Consider the following 17,009-nt stretch of genomic DNA (forward strand, 5'->3'; position numbering starts at 1 on the left):
GGAGGGACAGCAATTGCACAGTTGCAGGGGGTGGGGAAGAAAAGACCTGTCTAGAAGCACATGGCCTATGTCACATGCATTCTGTTGTATACTTGGGACAGAGCCCACTAGAGAGATAAAGACATGCAGAGGAAAGAAGTCAGGAGGGACCAGATGAGACCTCTAGTTCATCCATGGGAGAGAAGCAACCAGCTGTCTCTTTCTTGGTGACCAAATGTACCCTCAACACTGGCTGTGTATGTGGTACCATGCAAAAAGGGACAAGGCTGCAGTAGAGACATGCCTGCCCTCTACAGGTGAACACCTAGCGATGATCAGTCACCATTCCCTGCCACACGTTATTAAATAATGTGAGTTGGAGGCCAGCCAAGAGTTGTGTTTATTAAAAATGAAATATAAATAAAAATTCCTGTATGACTCATTCCTTCCTCATATAAATCCCTGCTGCAGTTGAGAAGGCAGAATAACAAGTGCGTTCTCTAATGAAGGCCTCTGCAGACCTTGTTCACACTCCCTGTCCTTTAGAGTTGCAGGTCCTCCTCTCCAGACCCATAGCTCAAGAAGCACCCATATCTGACACATGGAGCCCTAGCTAAAGTGCAGTCAGCAACACCAAACAAATTTCTCTCCAGAGCATCAGTGTGGAACTGAACTGAGTATGTCTCTGACTCCTCCTCCCTCTTAGTCCTGGCTGGCCTCAAACCCACATAGCCAAGCCTCTTGTCACTGCTTCCCAAGTGCTAAGATTATTGCAGTAAGCCACCCTGCCTAGCTTGGCTCTGTCTGGCAGTTCCAGGCTTCCAATATTTGCTGTTCCACTGAAATAGTATGTTATTTTGTAGGGTTGTCTAAAGCTCAGTCACCAGATCCGAACAGGCCTCTGCCAAGTGTAGTGAAGCACTTAATCCCAGCACTCAGGAGGAGGAGGCAGGCAAATCTCTGTTCAAGGCTATTCTGATATACAGAGGGAGTTTCAGGACAACCAGGGCTACATACTGATAACCTACCTCAAAAACAACAGAAAACAAAAACAACAACAACAACAAAAATACAGGCCACAGTTAAGCAGACAACAGAGCAGGGAGGCCAGCATGCCTGTCATCCACAAAGGTCAAGTGACAGTGCAGGTGTGTGTGCACACTGACTGCCAGCACCGTTGAGACAACCTGAGGTAGAGCTCTGGGCTCCCCTGCCTGTGCAGTTCCTCTTCGCCACCTGCAGTGCCTTTTCAGGGCAGCTGGACCAAGGCTGCTTGAGGCTGAGGAAAGAGTTCAGATAACCCAAATGTGGTGTGTGGGGTGGAAGAATTCGGTTTCATCCACAGCTTCCTTCTCTGGTCCTCTCAAGTCTGGAGGGTCCACAGGAGCCATCTCTTCCTCAGCTGCGACCTCTCAGCCCTTGACATCTTTCTAGACCAGAGGTTCTCAATTTTGGAGTCATGACCCCTTTGTGGGTTGAATGACTGTTTAGCAGGGGCTGCAGATCAGATATCCTGCATTTCAAATATTTATATTATAATTCCTAACAGTAGCAGAATTACAGTTATGAAGTAGCAACAAAATGTTTTTGTGACTAGGGGTCACTGCAACATAAGGAAGGTTGAGAAGCGCTAGTCTAGACCCCTGCGGAGGCAGCTGATGCTCTCGAGCACTGTGAAAGGGTAGTGTCAGGGCATCTTCCTGTGGCTTCTCGATGGAGGGAGGACGTAAGACCTGTGCTTCTCTCATAGCGCCCTGGGAGCCTCTGAGGCGGCTTCCCTCCTTGGTCTTTCTGTTGTCTGCACACTGAACTGGTTTCTGTGTCGGGTTCTCTGTACCTCTCTCATGCTGACTGCCAATCTGTGTTACCTTGTCAGTCAGTCATGTGGATTTGGCCCTCTCTATATGGCCCTTATAAACACTGTTGCTGTGAACGTATGTTAACAAGCCTTTGTGCAGATGGTTATTTTCATTTCTTTTTCCAGAGTGTTTTTGAGTTGAGGTGAAAAAAAAAAAAACTTGAAGAAAACTATTGTGGCTTTTATTTAAAACTCAAATGAGTTACTTGAAACACAGATCATAGGGCCAGAAGAGAAGCCTTTGATATAGTGACATCATCCTCATTGTTGACCCCATGCCACCCCCAAGAGCTCTACTCAGGTGTGAGGGCCAGACCGTCAACACACTCAGGGTGTCTCAACTTTCCTTTCCCTCAGAGAGCTGCTGCGATGTGAGGCTGCGCTTGCCCGGCTGTACTGCCGCATGGCCCTGCTCAACATCTTCGCCCCCAAGCTACCTCACTTATTCACTCGGCTCTTCCACATCCCTGCCATCCGAGACATTACGTTAGAGCACCTGCAGCTCCTATCCAATCAGCTCCTTGCTCCTCCCCTCCCAGGTAAGATCTGGCTCGAGGAAAAGAGCACCAAGGTTGAGCATGGTCTCACTAGCATCCTAGTTCTCCATGGAGAGTCACAGAGGCCTGTGGTAGCCATGTAACTGCTCTTAGACAACTGAGGTGCACTGTCACCATAGTCATGTAATGACCCACTGAGCGCTCACTGAACATGGGGCTGCTGTCAAGAGAGTCAGACAGCTTCCTCTGGCAGGACCTGCTCTATAGCTGCTCCTGTGAGACAGCTAAGCCTGGGTAGGGGCTTTTTGTGCCCATCTGGGCAGTGCTAAGGGAATCCTTCATTAGCCCTGGACTAAGGGCTCCTCTGTCCACCTCTGATGCATCACCTTCTCTTTTACCTCTGAGCACTCAAGGTGGGAGGCACAGGCCCCTCCCCAGACCCTGTTCCAAGCAACACTGTGAGCCCATGGCATCTTAGACATCCTCCGGATCCCAGTCAGTGTATGCCAACCACCGCCTCACTAGCCTGACATCACCAACCTTCACCAGCCCGCTTAGAGAAATGGACCTTAGAGAAATGGAGCTTTGCCTTGAAGTCTCAGTAGTCACACGTACCTCGACATACCTTAGTGGAGCCAAGGCTGTCCCAGAGCAGCTGGATAGGCTACCCCATGTTGGTCTCTAAGAGACTTAGCAGGGGAGATGGCTACACACATAAGGATCCTAAATTCCAGTCACCAGCACCCACATAAAAAGCTGGGCTCACTGGTATGCATTCGTGGTGTCAGCGTGAGGGAAACAAAGATAAGAGGATCCCTGGGGCTCACTGACTACATGTATTAGTCAAGTCCAGTCAGGGACCCTGACTCAAAAACTATGATGAAGAGCTACCAAAGAAGACACCCCGCTGGCTTCCACAGGCATGCACACACACGTGCATGCGTGAACATGTTGTACATATACATTTGGAACACTGTGGTACTGCTGGAGAGAAAGCACAAGTTTCAAGGCCAATGCTGGTGACTCCCTCATACTGCCCTGATGGCCCAGGCATCGCTATCTCCCATGCCCAGTGCACACATTCCTTCTGGGGTCACTCCCTCCCTCCATGACTGGCTGCTGTGGTTGTACCATTGTCCCTTCCCTCTCCTGCCCACAGATGGCACCATCAGCTCCAGCTCCATCCTCCTGGCACAGTCTCTGCAGCACTGCATCCACTCACAGAGCTGCTCTGCCACCGACCTCTTCTACCAGGGCAACTCACAGACGCTGAGGGAGTGGCTCGGCGTGGCCATCACCCGCACCCTACACCAGGGCGAGGACAGCCTTCTGGAGCTGACAAAGCAGATCTGCGCCTTCCTGCAGGTACAGGCCAGAGCTCACGGCCCCAGCTGTGGACACCACTGAATAAGCAGTGCTCTCCCACAATCCACCCTGGCAGCGCTTCTGCTGGAGCTTTTCCGCTTCAGGCGGCCTTCTCCCCCAGAGGCGCCAGCCTCTTGCATGGATTGCAGCATGTGTCCTGGATAAGGCGAGAAGATACCTGTGTCTGGCCCACACTTGCTCATTATGTGTATCCTTTCAGACAGCACCAGAGCAGTTCCCCTCCGAGGAATTCCCAGTTTCCGAGTCCAAAGTCAGTATGGATGTGAATTTCCCTGGAGCGGCTTTTGTTGTTGTGTCTTGCAAAGAAAGTCAGTCTGGATTCCGCAAAGAGTAAGTTATTCTTTCTCCAGAAGATGGTGCTGGGGAGAGAAAGCTGAGTGGATTCATTCCTGCAGCACTGCCTAGGAACATGTCTCCAGCTGCCTTTGCCCTCAGCTGCACACTGTCCTTAAAGCTAGCTCTCCATCTCCTTCTGTGGGGAACTAGGCTATAGAGAGCAGCCTTCTAAAGGTGGTGGATGACTTATGCCCAGTGCATGGCCTGGCCACGTCTGTCTTAACCCCCACTTCCTCTCAGCTCCTCTCTGTACAAGGCTCCGTGGGCACGTGTGCTCGTCTATGGGCTTGGCCACAAAGTGAAGCGCACCGGCCAGCTGAACCTCATTGAGGCTGCCTGCTACCCTCGAGACGCCTCCCCAGCCAACACTGGGCTCGCCCCTCCACCCACAGCTGACCAGTACCCTTCCGTGGTTCTCTCCACAGACAAAGTCCACATAAAACTAGGTGAGTGCCTCTCAGCTCACACTGATGTATGGCAGGCAAGAGTGCTCTGCTGGCCTGCCTTTGGGGGGGCTCCCGGGCCCGATGGCTGCATGAAGAAAGAAACAGTGGGAACAGTGTTTGAGACAGCAGATTACAGGCTGGCAGAGGCTGCCCAGGCACAGAGGGATTGCTTCCTTCCACCTGAGTGTTCCGGGAGCTGTCTGCACAGAGCAGCAGTCTCATCCCTGAGGCCCTCACAGGCTCCAGCAATTGCTATTGAATGTTCCTGGAGCTTTTGTTACAAATCCTCTAGTGTCTGACGTGGCCTCTGAGCACCTTGCTGGTCTTCTCTCTGGCCTGGGGTTTGGGGGTCTTGAAGCTATCTTCCTCAAAACCAGCTGAAAGGAGAGAAATCATAATTCCAGACTTCCACTCTCCCTTTTAATGAGAACAGCGTGTATCTGCCTGAGATAGTCCTTAGAGCTAGTTGAACTTCCAGCCAGAGTGATGGGTACAGGTCTCCCAGCCTGCCCTTGAGTCACATGCCATCATGGGATGAAGGGATACTTCCTTATGATCTTGTCACCACCCAACAACTTCACAGTGTCTTCTTTTAATTTTCTTTGCCTCTTTCTCCCTTTCTTTCTTCCTTTCTTCCTTTCTTCCTTTCTTTCTTTCTTTCTTTCTTTCTTTCTTTCTTTCTTTCTTCCTTTCTTCCTTTCTTTCTTTCTTTCTTTCTTTTTAAAGAGAGTATCTCTCTATGTAACTCTGGCTATCCTGGAACTCACTGTATAGACCAGGCTGGCCTCATAGAGCTTCACCTGCCTCTCTGCCTCCATGTACTGGGATTGAAGGTGTGCACCACCTCCTGGAGTTGTGGGTCTTGAGGCACTGGGAATCTTTTCCTTTCCTCACTTACTACTTCCTTATTTATTTTGCTATGGAGCCCAGATTGGCTCCAAATACAAACTTTTCCTACCTCTGCCTTGCAGGGGCTAGGGGACAGATGGAAGCAATCATGCCCTGCTGCCCAGTAGCTGCCCTGTGTTCCATTGTCACAAGAGCAGGTGCAGTCCAGGGCTGGCTTCTGGTTGCCACACCTGCATATAAGTCTGCCTGGAGACACTGGGCAGCAGGTGCTTTCTCAGATGTACTTGGGTCAGATGCAGCCAATCACACAGTTTTTTCTGGGCCCTTCTCTTAGGAGTGTCCCCACCTCCTGGAGCAGTGCTGGTCTTGCACTCTCTGCCCCTGGAGTTCCCTCTGGCGATGGCCTTTGCTGAGCAGCTGTTGTCCTGGAAATCCGAGGACAGCGAAGGGAAGTCAGAGGACGAGCCTGACAGCATCCCTGCCTCCGTCCTCCTGCACGTGGTAGAACTGCTGGGTGAGGTGCTATTTCTTGGAACAAGTGTGGAGGGGTGGATTGGGGTGGGCTGCTGGTCACCCCAGAGCTACAGCCTGACAGAGCACTGCCATTGAAGGTGGGCTTGGGAGCAGATGTTACACCCAGGCCTGACTCCAAGTCTGTGCTCTGCCAGGTGTCACCACTGTACCACACATACATACACACACATACACACACATATACATACATACATACATACATACATACACACATACATACACACATATATACATACACACATATACATACACACATACATACACATACATACACACACATACATACACACACATACACACATATATACACATTTATACATATATACACAAACGCACACACACACATACATAGTGGCAGCCACCCATGAAGCAAAGAATAATATTGTCGTGCCTTAAAGTGTTAAATATTTGCCAGGCATGGAGGGAGAAACAGGCAGATCTCTCTGAGTTTGAGTCCAACCTGGTCTACATAGTGAGTTCTAGGCTAGCCAGAACTACACAGTGAGACCCTATCTAAAAACACCACCACCAAAATGTAAATGTTTGCATGATGCCCTCCCTGTCGGTTCTAACTGTGACGGTGAAGGTCAGCATGGATGTGAGCAGCGCTCCCAGATGGAACGCGACAGCCACAGGGCCGCAGACAGCTTCAAGCACACCACACTCACAAATGCCAACTTATCACGTGCAAACTTACTTCCAAAATATTTGAAGTAAACATTAAACTTTAATCCACAGTTGGCCTGTTCATGGTTTAGGGGTGAGTCCACTGATGACTGTTGAGACTAGTCAGGACATAAAGTGGGGGCTGAGTGACTAGAGGCACAGACCTCAGGTGTCTGTGCTAAAGCAAACCCAGCAATTTGGAGATGTTGGAGTCAGGGTGATGGGTAGAGAGGAATGGAACCCTCCCTGCTGAAAAGGAAAACGAACCACAGCAAACCCCAGTGCCTCGGGGCCACGTGTCATTGAAGTGATAAGCAGAGGAAACACCAAGCCTGACTGGTCACTGTCACACGATGTCTTGCCAGGCCTATAATGCTTTTGTCATGTTGCTTTTTTTTCTTTTCTTTTCTTTTCTTTTCTTTTCTTTTTTTTTAATGTAGACAGTGTCTCACTTTGTAGCTGCCTGGCTGCTGTGTGAAAACCAGGTGGCCTCAAACTGGGATTAAAGCTGGACACCACCATAAATTTTTATTTTTATCTCAAAAAAAAAAACCCAAATCAATCTAGAGCAGTAAACTTTTTTGTGATCCTTCCAAGTTTTCAACAGTGGCATCTATGTTAAGCCTGTAGGACATTCAAGGTATCCTGGGCAGTACTTCTTGTAGGAGCAGATGTCTGTGCCACCATGGAGGGGGGGAATGGGGGGGGTGAAGACATGGTGGGGGTGACATAAGACTTGAACCTAGACACAAGGCAGGCACAGGAACTCCACAAACTTGTTGTCAGTAAGAACTTGCAAGCAGTGTTCTCCCAGGAGAGCAGGAAGCTCCCAGCCTCCCCAGAAGACTGCACCTGAGCAGCAGCAGCCTTGGGGGCCCCAGAAGAGCTCTACCCAGTGCAAGGCCGTCTGATTAGAACCAGCTGCAGTTTACTCCCCTGTAGCTGTAGACTCAGCTGCCTCCACGGGACATGGGCCAGAATGTTCACTGTCCTCATAGTTGCTCACAGACTTTGGCTTCTGCCTCCGTCAAGTTCCAGGCAACGTGAATAGCATTTGGGAGCCGGAGCGGTAGCACAGCGGGCCAAGGGCCTGCCTAGCACATACAGAGGCCTGAGTTCAGTTCCCTAACCCTGCAGATCGTGTGCATATCTGACACGGAGAGATCTTGGCACAGCTTCTTGGTTTTGTTTTTTTAACTTTATTGCTCAGTTTCATACACGATGTTTCTTAAGTCACACACTCTCCTTCCTCATTATCATCTCTTGTTGCTTCTCTTTCCCATAAACCCTTTCTTCCCATCACGTAAGATTGTTGTTTTTGACAAAATCTCAAATGTTTGATTTTTACCAATAAAGACTCAGGAGCAAGATGCTGGGGTGCACACCTGCTAGCTCAGAGAAGCAGAGGACGCACTCAGCTGACCTTCCTCCTCAGCTGCTGTCCAAAGAGGAAAGGAGCTCAGTTGTAGAAGCCATCTCAAACCCTCAACCGAATGTCTCTCCTCTACTTCTGCGTGTCTAGCCATCTTTCTGACTTCTTTTTACTCTTGTTTCTTTCCTAAGTTCACTTCCTGTCAACTGGTTGCTTGCTCTGCCTCTTAACCTGTGGTTGACTTTATTTAATCTTCTTTACAATAAACAGGAAGCTCCTGGATTAAAGGGGTGTGCTAGGGTTGAGCCATATCACAATTAAAAACAGTTTTTCCAGTAAATAACATCATCCTGGGATTCACAGTGTGATCAAATATCCTGCAATTTAGGATTTTCATTAAGCCAAGATCTTATGTAGCCCAGGCTAGCCTGGAACTCACTATGTTGGCAAGAATGATCTCAAACTTCCTATTCTCCTGTCTCTACCTTCTGAGTGCAGGGATTACATGTGTCTCTGGGCTATGTGTGTCTTGTTTTGGATCAAACACAAGACCTTATATATGCTGGGCAGGCACTCTACCATCTGAAATACATCCCCAGCCTGTGACATCTTTTTTGATAAATTTTTCCTTAAAGAGAGTCATTGTCATGCTCCCTTCACAACTCTCTTGTACCGTGAGTTGTGCCTGGAGAATGTAAGCTCTTTTCTGCTTTGCTCAGTTGGGAATTCTTCCTCCTCCTCCTTCTCCTCCTTCTTCTTCCTCTCCCTCCCCTTCTTCTTCTCCCTCTTCTTCTTCCTCTTCTTCATCCTCTTCTTCCTCCTCTTTTTCCTCTTCCTCTTCTTCCTCCTCCTCTTCCTCCTCCTCTTCCTTCTCCTTTTTCTACCTCTTTTTGTCTCTTGGTAGTTTCTTGTTTGCTATTTGATTTTTTGAAACTAAATCTCATTTGGCCAGCGTGGTCTTGAAATTGCTGTGTAGCTGAAGATGACTTTGAATTCCTGTTCCTTCTGCCTCTATTTTCAGAACTCTTGAATTATAGGAATGTACAGCCACACTTAACCCCCCCCCTCTCTCTCTCTCTTTCTCTCTCTGTGTGTGTGTGTGTGTGTGTGTGTGTGTGTGTGTGTGTGTGTGCGCGCGCATATGTGCAAGTGCACATGCATGTGGAAATCAGAGGTCATTGTTAGGTGTCTTTCTCGGTTGTTCCCCATTTTAGTTTTTGAAAGAGTCTCTTACTGAATCTGGAGGTGGCTGGCCACACAACAAGCACCTGTCTGCCAGAGAACTGGAGTTACACTGTGCCCAGCTTATGTGTGGGTGTGAGAGTCAGACTCAGTTCTTCATGCTTTTACAGCAAGCATTTTACCAACTGAGCTGACTCCCCAGCCTCTTGCTTTTTCTAAACTTAATTTTCAAGGAATTTTTACATCCCTATTGTAAATGGGAAACTAATATACCTTTGCCATAACTATAACACATGAGTATAAGAGAGATAGTGCCCTCCTATAGGTGGATAAGGTGGTGAGTATAAGAGAGATAGTGCCCTCCTATAGGTGGATAAGGTGGTGAGTATAAGAGAGATAGTGCTCTCCTATAGGTGGATAAGGTGGTGAGTATAAGAGAGATCGTGCTCTCCTATAGGTGGATAAGGTGGTGAGTATAAGAGAGATAGTGCCCTCCTATAGGTGGATAAGGTGGTGAGTATAAGAGAGATAGTGCTCTCCTATAGGTGGATAAGGTGGTGAGTATAAGAGAGATCGTGCTCTCCTATAGGTGGATAAGGTGGTGAGTATAAGAGAGATAGTGCTCTCCTATAGGTGGATAAGGTGGTGAGTATAAGAGAGATCGTACTCTCCTATAGGTGGATAAGGTGGTGAGTATAAGAGAGATCGTACTCTCCTATAGGTGGATAAGGTGGTGAGTATAAGAGAGATAGTGCTCTCCTATAGGTGGATAAGGTGGTGAGTATAAGAGAGATAGTGCCCTCCTATAGGTGGATAAGGTGATGAGTATAAGAGAGATCGTGCTCTCCTATAGGTGGATAAGGTGATGAGTATAAGAGAGATCGTGCTCTCCTATAGGTGGATAAGGTGGTGAGTATAAGAGAGATCGTGCTCTCCTATAGGTGGATAAGGTGGTGAGTATAGGAGAGATAGTGCTCTCCTATAGGTGGATAAGGTGATGAGTATAAGAGAGATCGTGCTCTCCTATAGGTGGATAAGGTGGTGAGTATAAGAGAGGTCATGCTCTCCTATAGGTGGATAAGGTGGTGAGTATAAGAGAGATCGTGCTCTCCTATAGGTGGATAAGGTGGTGAGTATAAGAGAGATCGTACTCTCCTATAGGTGGATAAGGTGGTGAGTATAAGAGAGATCGTACTCTTCTATAGGTGGATAAGGTGGTGAGTATAAGAGAGATCGTGCTCTCCTATAGGTGGATAAGGTGATGAGTATAAGAGAGATCGTGCTCTCCTATAGGTGGATAAGGTGGTGAGTATAAGAGAGATCGTACTCTTCTATAGGTGGATAAGGTGATGAGTATAAGAGAGATAGTGCCCTCCTATAGGTGGATAAGGTGGTGAGTATAAGAGAGATAGTGCTCTCCTATAGGTGGATAAGGTATGGGCAGGCTCAGCAGGTGAGCTTTGCTGCTCTCCCAGAGGGCTGGGACTCAGTTCCCAGCATCCAAGTGTAGCTTACAGCCACCCATAACTGTAGTTCCATGGGATTTGAAATCATCTTCTGGCCTTTGTGGGTACCTGCCTACACATGGCTGACAGACACACAGACACAACACACAAATAAATAAAAATAAGAACCATGAGCTGGAGGGGTGGCTCGGTGGTTAAGAGCACTTACTCTTCTTTCAGAGGACCTAGCATGGAATTCTGGGTCCAGGAGATCTGACCCCTCTGACCTCGTGAATACCCGTACACACATGATACAAATAAAGTTATGCAGGGGTGCACATACATATAAACTGAAAATTAATAAATTTTATTTAAAAATAAAAACCAATCTTAAAAAAATGATTTTCTGAAGGTTCTTCCTTCTTCCCTATCTCTCCTTTCCCTCCTTCCTTCTCTACTCCGCTGCCTCCCTCCTTTTTTTCTCACTTTCCTCTCTTCCCCTCACTCAGACTTCTCTGTTCTTTTCTTTCTCCCTTTCCTGCCAAACAGTACTAGGAGTGAAACCTAGGTCCTTGAGCATGCTGGGCAAGCACTCTGACCCCCAAGCTCTGCTCAGCCCACAGCAAGGCTCTCTAGTTGACTAAGTTAGGGCAGTTTTAAATCATTATCAGCGTGTGTGAGGGGAGTGAGCTGAGTTATCCATCCCCAGTAGCAGGCATCCTGTATCTTGGGAAGTATCTACTGACTTCTCACCACTCCTCTTCAAAGCAGTGCTGTCTGGCCCGTGCTCCAGAAGCAGGTGCCAGGGCGTGTTGTCCTTAGGCATGGGCTAAAAGCCATGGCCAGTCTGCACTGGAGTGCCATCTGTAAGTTCCATCACAGCTCAGAGCTAGCTATTCCTGGGAAGTGATGAGCAGTGCTTGTGTGCTTACTCTCTTTTCTGTCTGTCTCAGGAAACTTCCTGTGGACCACAGACATGGCGGCCTGTGTGAAGGAGCTGGTCTTCCACCTCTTGGCTGAGCTCCTGCGTACAGTGCATACCCTGGAGCAGCGGAAGCACCCAGCTGGCCTGTCCTCCTCTATCGCCCTCCAGCTCAATCCCTGCCTGGCCATGCTGATGGCCTTACAGTCAGAGCTGCACAAGCTGTACGATGAGGAGACCCAGAGCTGGGTCTCAAGCAGTGCCTGTGGGGGCTCTGGAGCAGCAGCTGGGGTTGACCAGGGCAGGTTTTCCACCTACTTCCACGCCCTCATGGAAGGCTGCCTGGCAGTTGCGGAAGTAACCCTGCCTACCAATATCAGTGTCACAGCTAGCGGGGTGACCTCAACGACCACCCCAAATCTCAGTGACTCGTCCTCTTCCTCCTCCTCCTCCCCAGGACAGACACCACAGAGCCCTAGCCTCCTGTCCAAGAGAAAGAAAGTCAAGATGAAGCGGGAAAAGGCCTCCTCCTCCAACAAGCGCCAGTCCTCCCGTGCCACAGATGCAGACTCGGCCATGCTTAGCATTGGGGGTAGCAAGCCTGAGGACATGCTATGGTTCCACCGTGCCCTCACCTTGCTCATCATCCTCCGGCACCTTACCAAAAAGGACCCACAAGGCCTGGGTGTAACAAGTGATGCCATTGCTGATGCCTGCCAGGCCCTGGTAGGCCCCACTGCCCATAGTCGCCTGCTAGTGATCTCTGGCATTCCCACCCACCTGGATGAGGCCGTTGTTCGAGGGGCCATCCGCAAGGCCTGCAATGCCCATGGTGGCGTCTTCAAAGATGAAATCTACATCCCACTGCAGGATGAGGACCCCAAGAAGCCAAAAGACAAGGCTGAGGGTGGCGACAGCAAGGTGGAATCTGACAAGTTGCTGGGGTTCCCCAGTGTGGACAGCCTGGAGGGGAGCACATCAAGCAGCCTGGCCCCCGCCATGAGCATCAGTGCCTCAGCTTCCACCAGCCAGGCCTCAGTCTGCAGCTCCCAGTGTGTCTCACAGACTGCTAGTGACCTCTCAGTGGACCCACTGCCCTCGGGCCTGGAGCTTCCTGTTCCTCCTGTCCTGTTGGAACCCCATGTAGTGTCCAGCCAGGAGAGCCTGGACATTTCCTTGTGCAGCACTGGCAGCCTGGGCAGCCTGGGCAGCCTAGGGGAACCTCTAGACAATCCAGAGGCAGCATCTCTGTCCGACGTGGGCTCAATGTACACGGTCACGTCCCTGGATACCCAGCCTCTCACAACACGCCCTATCAAAGGCTTTGCAGTGGTGGAGGTAATAACTCTCAGCCTTGAAAGCCGCTCATCCCTGACCTGGCCAACATGGCTTCTCCATGTTACTTCCAAGGCATTAGCTAGCAGGCAACATGGGATTCTGGGCAACTCTGAGCAGCTGCTTTTCTTGAGGTCAACTCTAAGAGGGACATCCAGTCTGGTGTTAAGAACATAGGCAGTTCATTGCTGTGAGTGGGGTGAGGGTCTCTGGCAGGTGCACTCCAGGATCATGGCTGTGTTTTGAGAGGCACTTAGCATGGTGGTAGCATGAGAATCATGTTCACTGTACTCCAGGAGTGCTGAGTACAGGTGCTGTGTGTGCCCAGGTGATCGCTACTTCAGATGCCTCGTGTTTCTTGGGCCACCTTGTTTAGGAGTGAGGCATCTAATGACTTCCTGCACTTTCACAAGTTAGACTCAAAGGTAAAACCCAGCACTGGGGTGCAGCACTTGTTTAGTGTGCACGAAGCCCTGGCTCACGCACGCCCCAGCGCCACTATAAGAGTAAGTGCCCGCTCCTTTGGCTACATAAAGCCCAAGGGCAAGAACTTTCATCAGTGGCTCTCCCAGCTGGGCCACCTTCCTGGGGACTGGACAGCCTTTAGGCTCCAGAGCTTCCCAGGTGAGCTGTTCTGTAATGACCATGTTGGCACTGGGAGGGAGCTTCCCAGGAGCAAAGTCAGCAGTGCCCATGGCCCCCAGGCCAGACCCATCAGAGCTCACCCTTTCTCCTTGTTCATACAGATAAGGTCCCGAGCCAAAGTTGAGAAAATCAGAGCAAGTTTATTTAACAATAATGATTTGATTGGTCTGTCAAGTCTGGACGGTGAAGACGAGCTAATGGAAATGTCAACGGAGGAGATCCTGACTGTGTCGGTGGTGAGTCAGAGTCTATTCGACACTCAGGGGAGCCCGGGACTGGAAGACTACTTCAATGACAAGTCCATTCAAGGTGAGCTGGAGGCTGTGTGCATTTGGGATTTGTAGTTTCATTTTCATTTTTGAATTTCATGTATGTATTTGTGTGTGAGTGTGAGTGCCCATCATGGTACCTGTGTAGAGGTCAGAGGATAACTTGTGGTAATCCATCTTCTTTTTCCTTATGTGGGTCCCAGGGATCAAATTCAGTTCCTCAAGCTTAGAGGCAGGCACCCTTACCCACTGAGCCATCTCACAGGTCCAGATTTGGGTTTTAAAAATAGAATCTCATATAATCCAGATTGGCTGTGAATTCATAATGTAGCTGACACTGGCCTGTGTTCTAGCTAGAGACCCTGAGATGGGGCCTCTGCCTGCTCTCAGCCTACTGTGGGCTTCCTTGTTTCAGTGTATTGTGTTCTGTCCTGGGCAGCCTCAGACAGGTCTGCTTATGTTTACTGGACTCATGCCCCCCTCAGCCAGGGGCTGGAGTGACAGCTCAGCAGTTAAGAGCACTGCTACTCTTCCAGAGGACCTGAGTTCTGTTCCCAGCACCCACATTGTAGCTCATAGCAGTCTGTGATTCCAGTTACAGGGTATCTAATGCCCTCTTTTGGTGTGTGTGGGTAGCAGGCACACGCACATGTGGTACGCATACATATATACACGCAAACATTCATACACATAAATAGTAAAATCTTCCAGCACCTTGCGGTCCCAGCAGCTGGGAGGCTAGGGCAGAAGGATCATCTGGGCTCAAGAGTGTAATACCAGCCTATAAGACCCCATCTCAAAGGAGGGCTGGCAAGATGACTCAGTGGCTAAATGTGCCTGCCATTAAACCCGGTGGCCTGAGTTTAATCCCTGGGACCTACTGTGATGGAAGGACTATAGTAGTTGTCCTCTGACTTCCACACTTGTGCTGGTGCAAACACATACACACACTCTCTCAAAAAGAAGTACATGAATAAAACACCAGTGGTTCTTCATCCCAGGCCCTAGCAAATGTAACACAGCACCGTTGATGTGGAATGTCTTGTTGGTCATAAGGTTTAGAGGGAGGTGCCTTACATTTTGTGCCTAAGCAGCTGTCTTGCTGCCCCCAAGGGCTTACAGTGCTCCTTTGAGGGTATATTTTGTCCCTTAGGAGATGAGCAGCAGAGGGTTTATTTACAGGATGCCCAAGCACTTCTCATTATTGCTTCCGAGGCTCCCCCACTTTGAATCTGGAATGCACTTTTAGCTCCTTATTCTTTTGCAGTCAGCCCTTATACCGATGGTGCTCAAGGCTTTGCTAATGCAGACGTTGGCCCCATTTTGCCCTGCCTTCATCCTCACCCACTCCTAGACACGCAAGTGCACAGTGCTCTCACCCCCCCCCCAGACACAAAGCTGCACAGTGCTCTCACGCCCCCCACATGCACATGCATAATGCTCTCACCCCTTCCTAGACACACACGTGCACAGTGCTCTCACCCCCCACACGCACATGCACAGTGCTCTCACTCTCCCCTGATACAAACATGCACAGTGCTCTCACACACACACCCCACACATGCACATGCATAATGCTCTCACCCCCTCCTAGACACGCACGTGCACAGTGCTGTCAACCCCTCCTAGACACATAGATGCACAGTGCTCTCACCACGAAGCCAAGACTGATCTTGAACTCTGGGTCTTCCTGCTTCAACTTCCCGAGTGGTGAGATTCCAGGTGTGTGGCACTGTGCCCAGACTGAGAGCCAGCTTTTCTCTCTGTGCACCCTGCCAGTCTCATCTGCTCTCTAGCAGCACAGTGATTCATTTCCTCTCTCTGAGTTGCCACAAGCCCTAACTGCCTGTGTGTTCCTCTCCTTCTTTGGATTGTCTAGTACTTTGCTGCTGTTTAAATTAAGATAAGCTGGAGCTGAACAGCTGCTCACTCAGCTGGCACATGTTGCTCTTGCAGAGGACCTAGGTCTGGTTCCTAGCACCAACATGACAGTTTATAACCATCCATAACTCCAGTTTCAGGGGATCTAGTGTCCTTTCTTCCCTCCTCTGACACTAGGCATTCCTGTTACACATTCTTACATGTAGGCAAAACAATCATGCACATAAAATAGAAGTAAGTCTGAAATTAGAATCAGATTGAGTGTGGATTGAATGTGGTAGTTCACTCCTTCAAGAAATAAAACAATACTAAGTTAAGGTGTGTTAATGTACGGACAAGTAGGCCTGAGAGCATAGCAGCTATGAGTCCCAGAGTCCAGAGGAGCCAGGAGGCCCATGGTTTCCAAGCAGCTGGAGAGAAAAGACAGCAGGCTGGCCAAGAGGACATGCTCAGAGTTCTGCACTGCACTGCAAGGAAGAACGAGCATGTGACTAGGGTGAAAGTCTGAGGACCAGGACTCAGTTAGCTACTTCCCCAGTGTGTCGAAAGCCTGCAGCAATGTACAGAGGCTGTGCAGGGACGGCTCGGTGAGTAAAGGAGCTTGCTGGGAAAGGCTGGCTGCCTAAGTGCCGTCTCCTGAACCCCATGCCATGTTGACCAGAGGAAACTGACTACAAAGCTATCCTCAACTCCACACACATGATGTGGTGCACACACTTCCACCATGCACACACATTTGTTAATCTTCTAAATGTGTGGTTGCTAGCTAGGCAAGAGGATCAGAAGTTCAAGACCAAGCTCAGCTGTAAGACCTTGATTTGAAACCAAAATGTGCAGTTGCTAGAGAAGATGGCTGCAGAGTGTGTCCTCATGTAGTATGTTCATGAGGAGTATTTAACCATGTCCTATTTTGTAACAGGTGAGAAACTGGTGCCTGGGGCCAGAGAGGTCCTGACAGAAATATTTAAAAGCTGTGCCCACTCAGAGCAGACCCTGAGCCTGACACCAGCCAAACCCATCAGGGTCTCTGACATCTATCTTAGCAAAGAGCAGATCAACTCCCAGACCCCGGGCAACCTCCTACACCTCTTCTTCACCAATGTCCGGCCTCCAAAGAAGGTGCTGGAGGACCAGCTCACACAGGTACCGTGCTGTCCACATGCTCTGTGCTTAGCCATAAGGCTCAGTGTCTGGCCTGGCCTGAGAAGCTTGCTGTTCACTTCTGTGCTTCACAGATCCTGAGGAAGTACGGCGTGCCCAAGCCCAAGCTGGATAAGAGCAAGTACAGCAAAGCCGGGAAGGAGCAGCACCCAGTGAAGGTGGTGAGCACCAAGCGGCCAGTCACCAAGCCGCCTGCCAAGGACAAAGCTGTGCTTAGCAGCCTCAGGTGCGCCTTCAAGGAGCTTG

The 17,009-nt window shown here is 49.6% G+C and overlaps 1 protein-coding gene across 7 annotated transcripts in view; it reads left to right on the top strand.

Annotated features, from left to right (window-relative positions):
- Hectd4 (HECT domain E3 ubiquitin protein ligase 4) overlaps positions 1 to 17,009 on the top strand; it is a 147,733-nt gene that overhangs the window by 116,407 nt on the left and 14,317 nt on the right. For all 7 annotated transcript variants that reach the window (XM_076922679.1, XM_076922681.1, XM_076922683.1 and 4 more), the window contains exons 56-64: positions 2,195 to 2,376; positions 3,494 to 3,699; positions 3,920 to 4,050; positions 4,297 to 4,502; positions 5,686 to 5,865; positions 11,504 to 12,810; positions 13,554 to 13,761; positions 16,522 to 16,745; positions 16,838 to 16,989. In XM_076922679.1, coding sequence (XP_076778794.1) covers positions 2,195 to 2,376; positions 3,494 to 3,699; positions 3,920 to 4,050; positions 4,297 to 4,502; positions 5,686 to 5,865; positions 11,504 to 12,810; positions 13,554 to 13,761; positions 16,522 to 16,745; positions 16,838 to 16,989 — 2,796 coding nt within the window. The remainder of the gene's footprint in view (positions 1 to 2,194; positions 2,377 to 3,493; positions 3,700 to 3,919; positions 4,051 to 4,296; positions 4,503 to 5,685; positions 5,866 to 11,503; positions 12,811 to 13,553; positions 13,762 to 16,521; positions 16,746 to 16,837; positions 16,990 to 17,009) is intronic.

The sequence above is a fragment of the Arvicanthis niloticus genome, chromosome 24, assembly GCF_011762505.2.
Source record: "Arvicanthis niloticus isolate mArvNil1 chromosome 24, mArvNil1.pat.X, whole genome shotgun sequence".
In the NCBI taxonomy this organism is placed as follows: Eukaryota; Metazoa; Chordata; class Mammalia; order Rodentia; family Muridae; genus Arvicanthis; species Arvicanthis niloticus.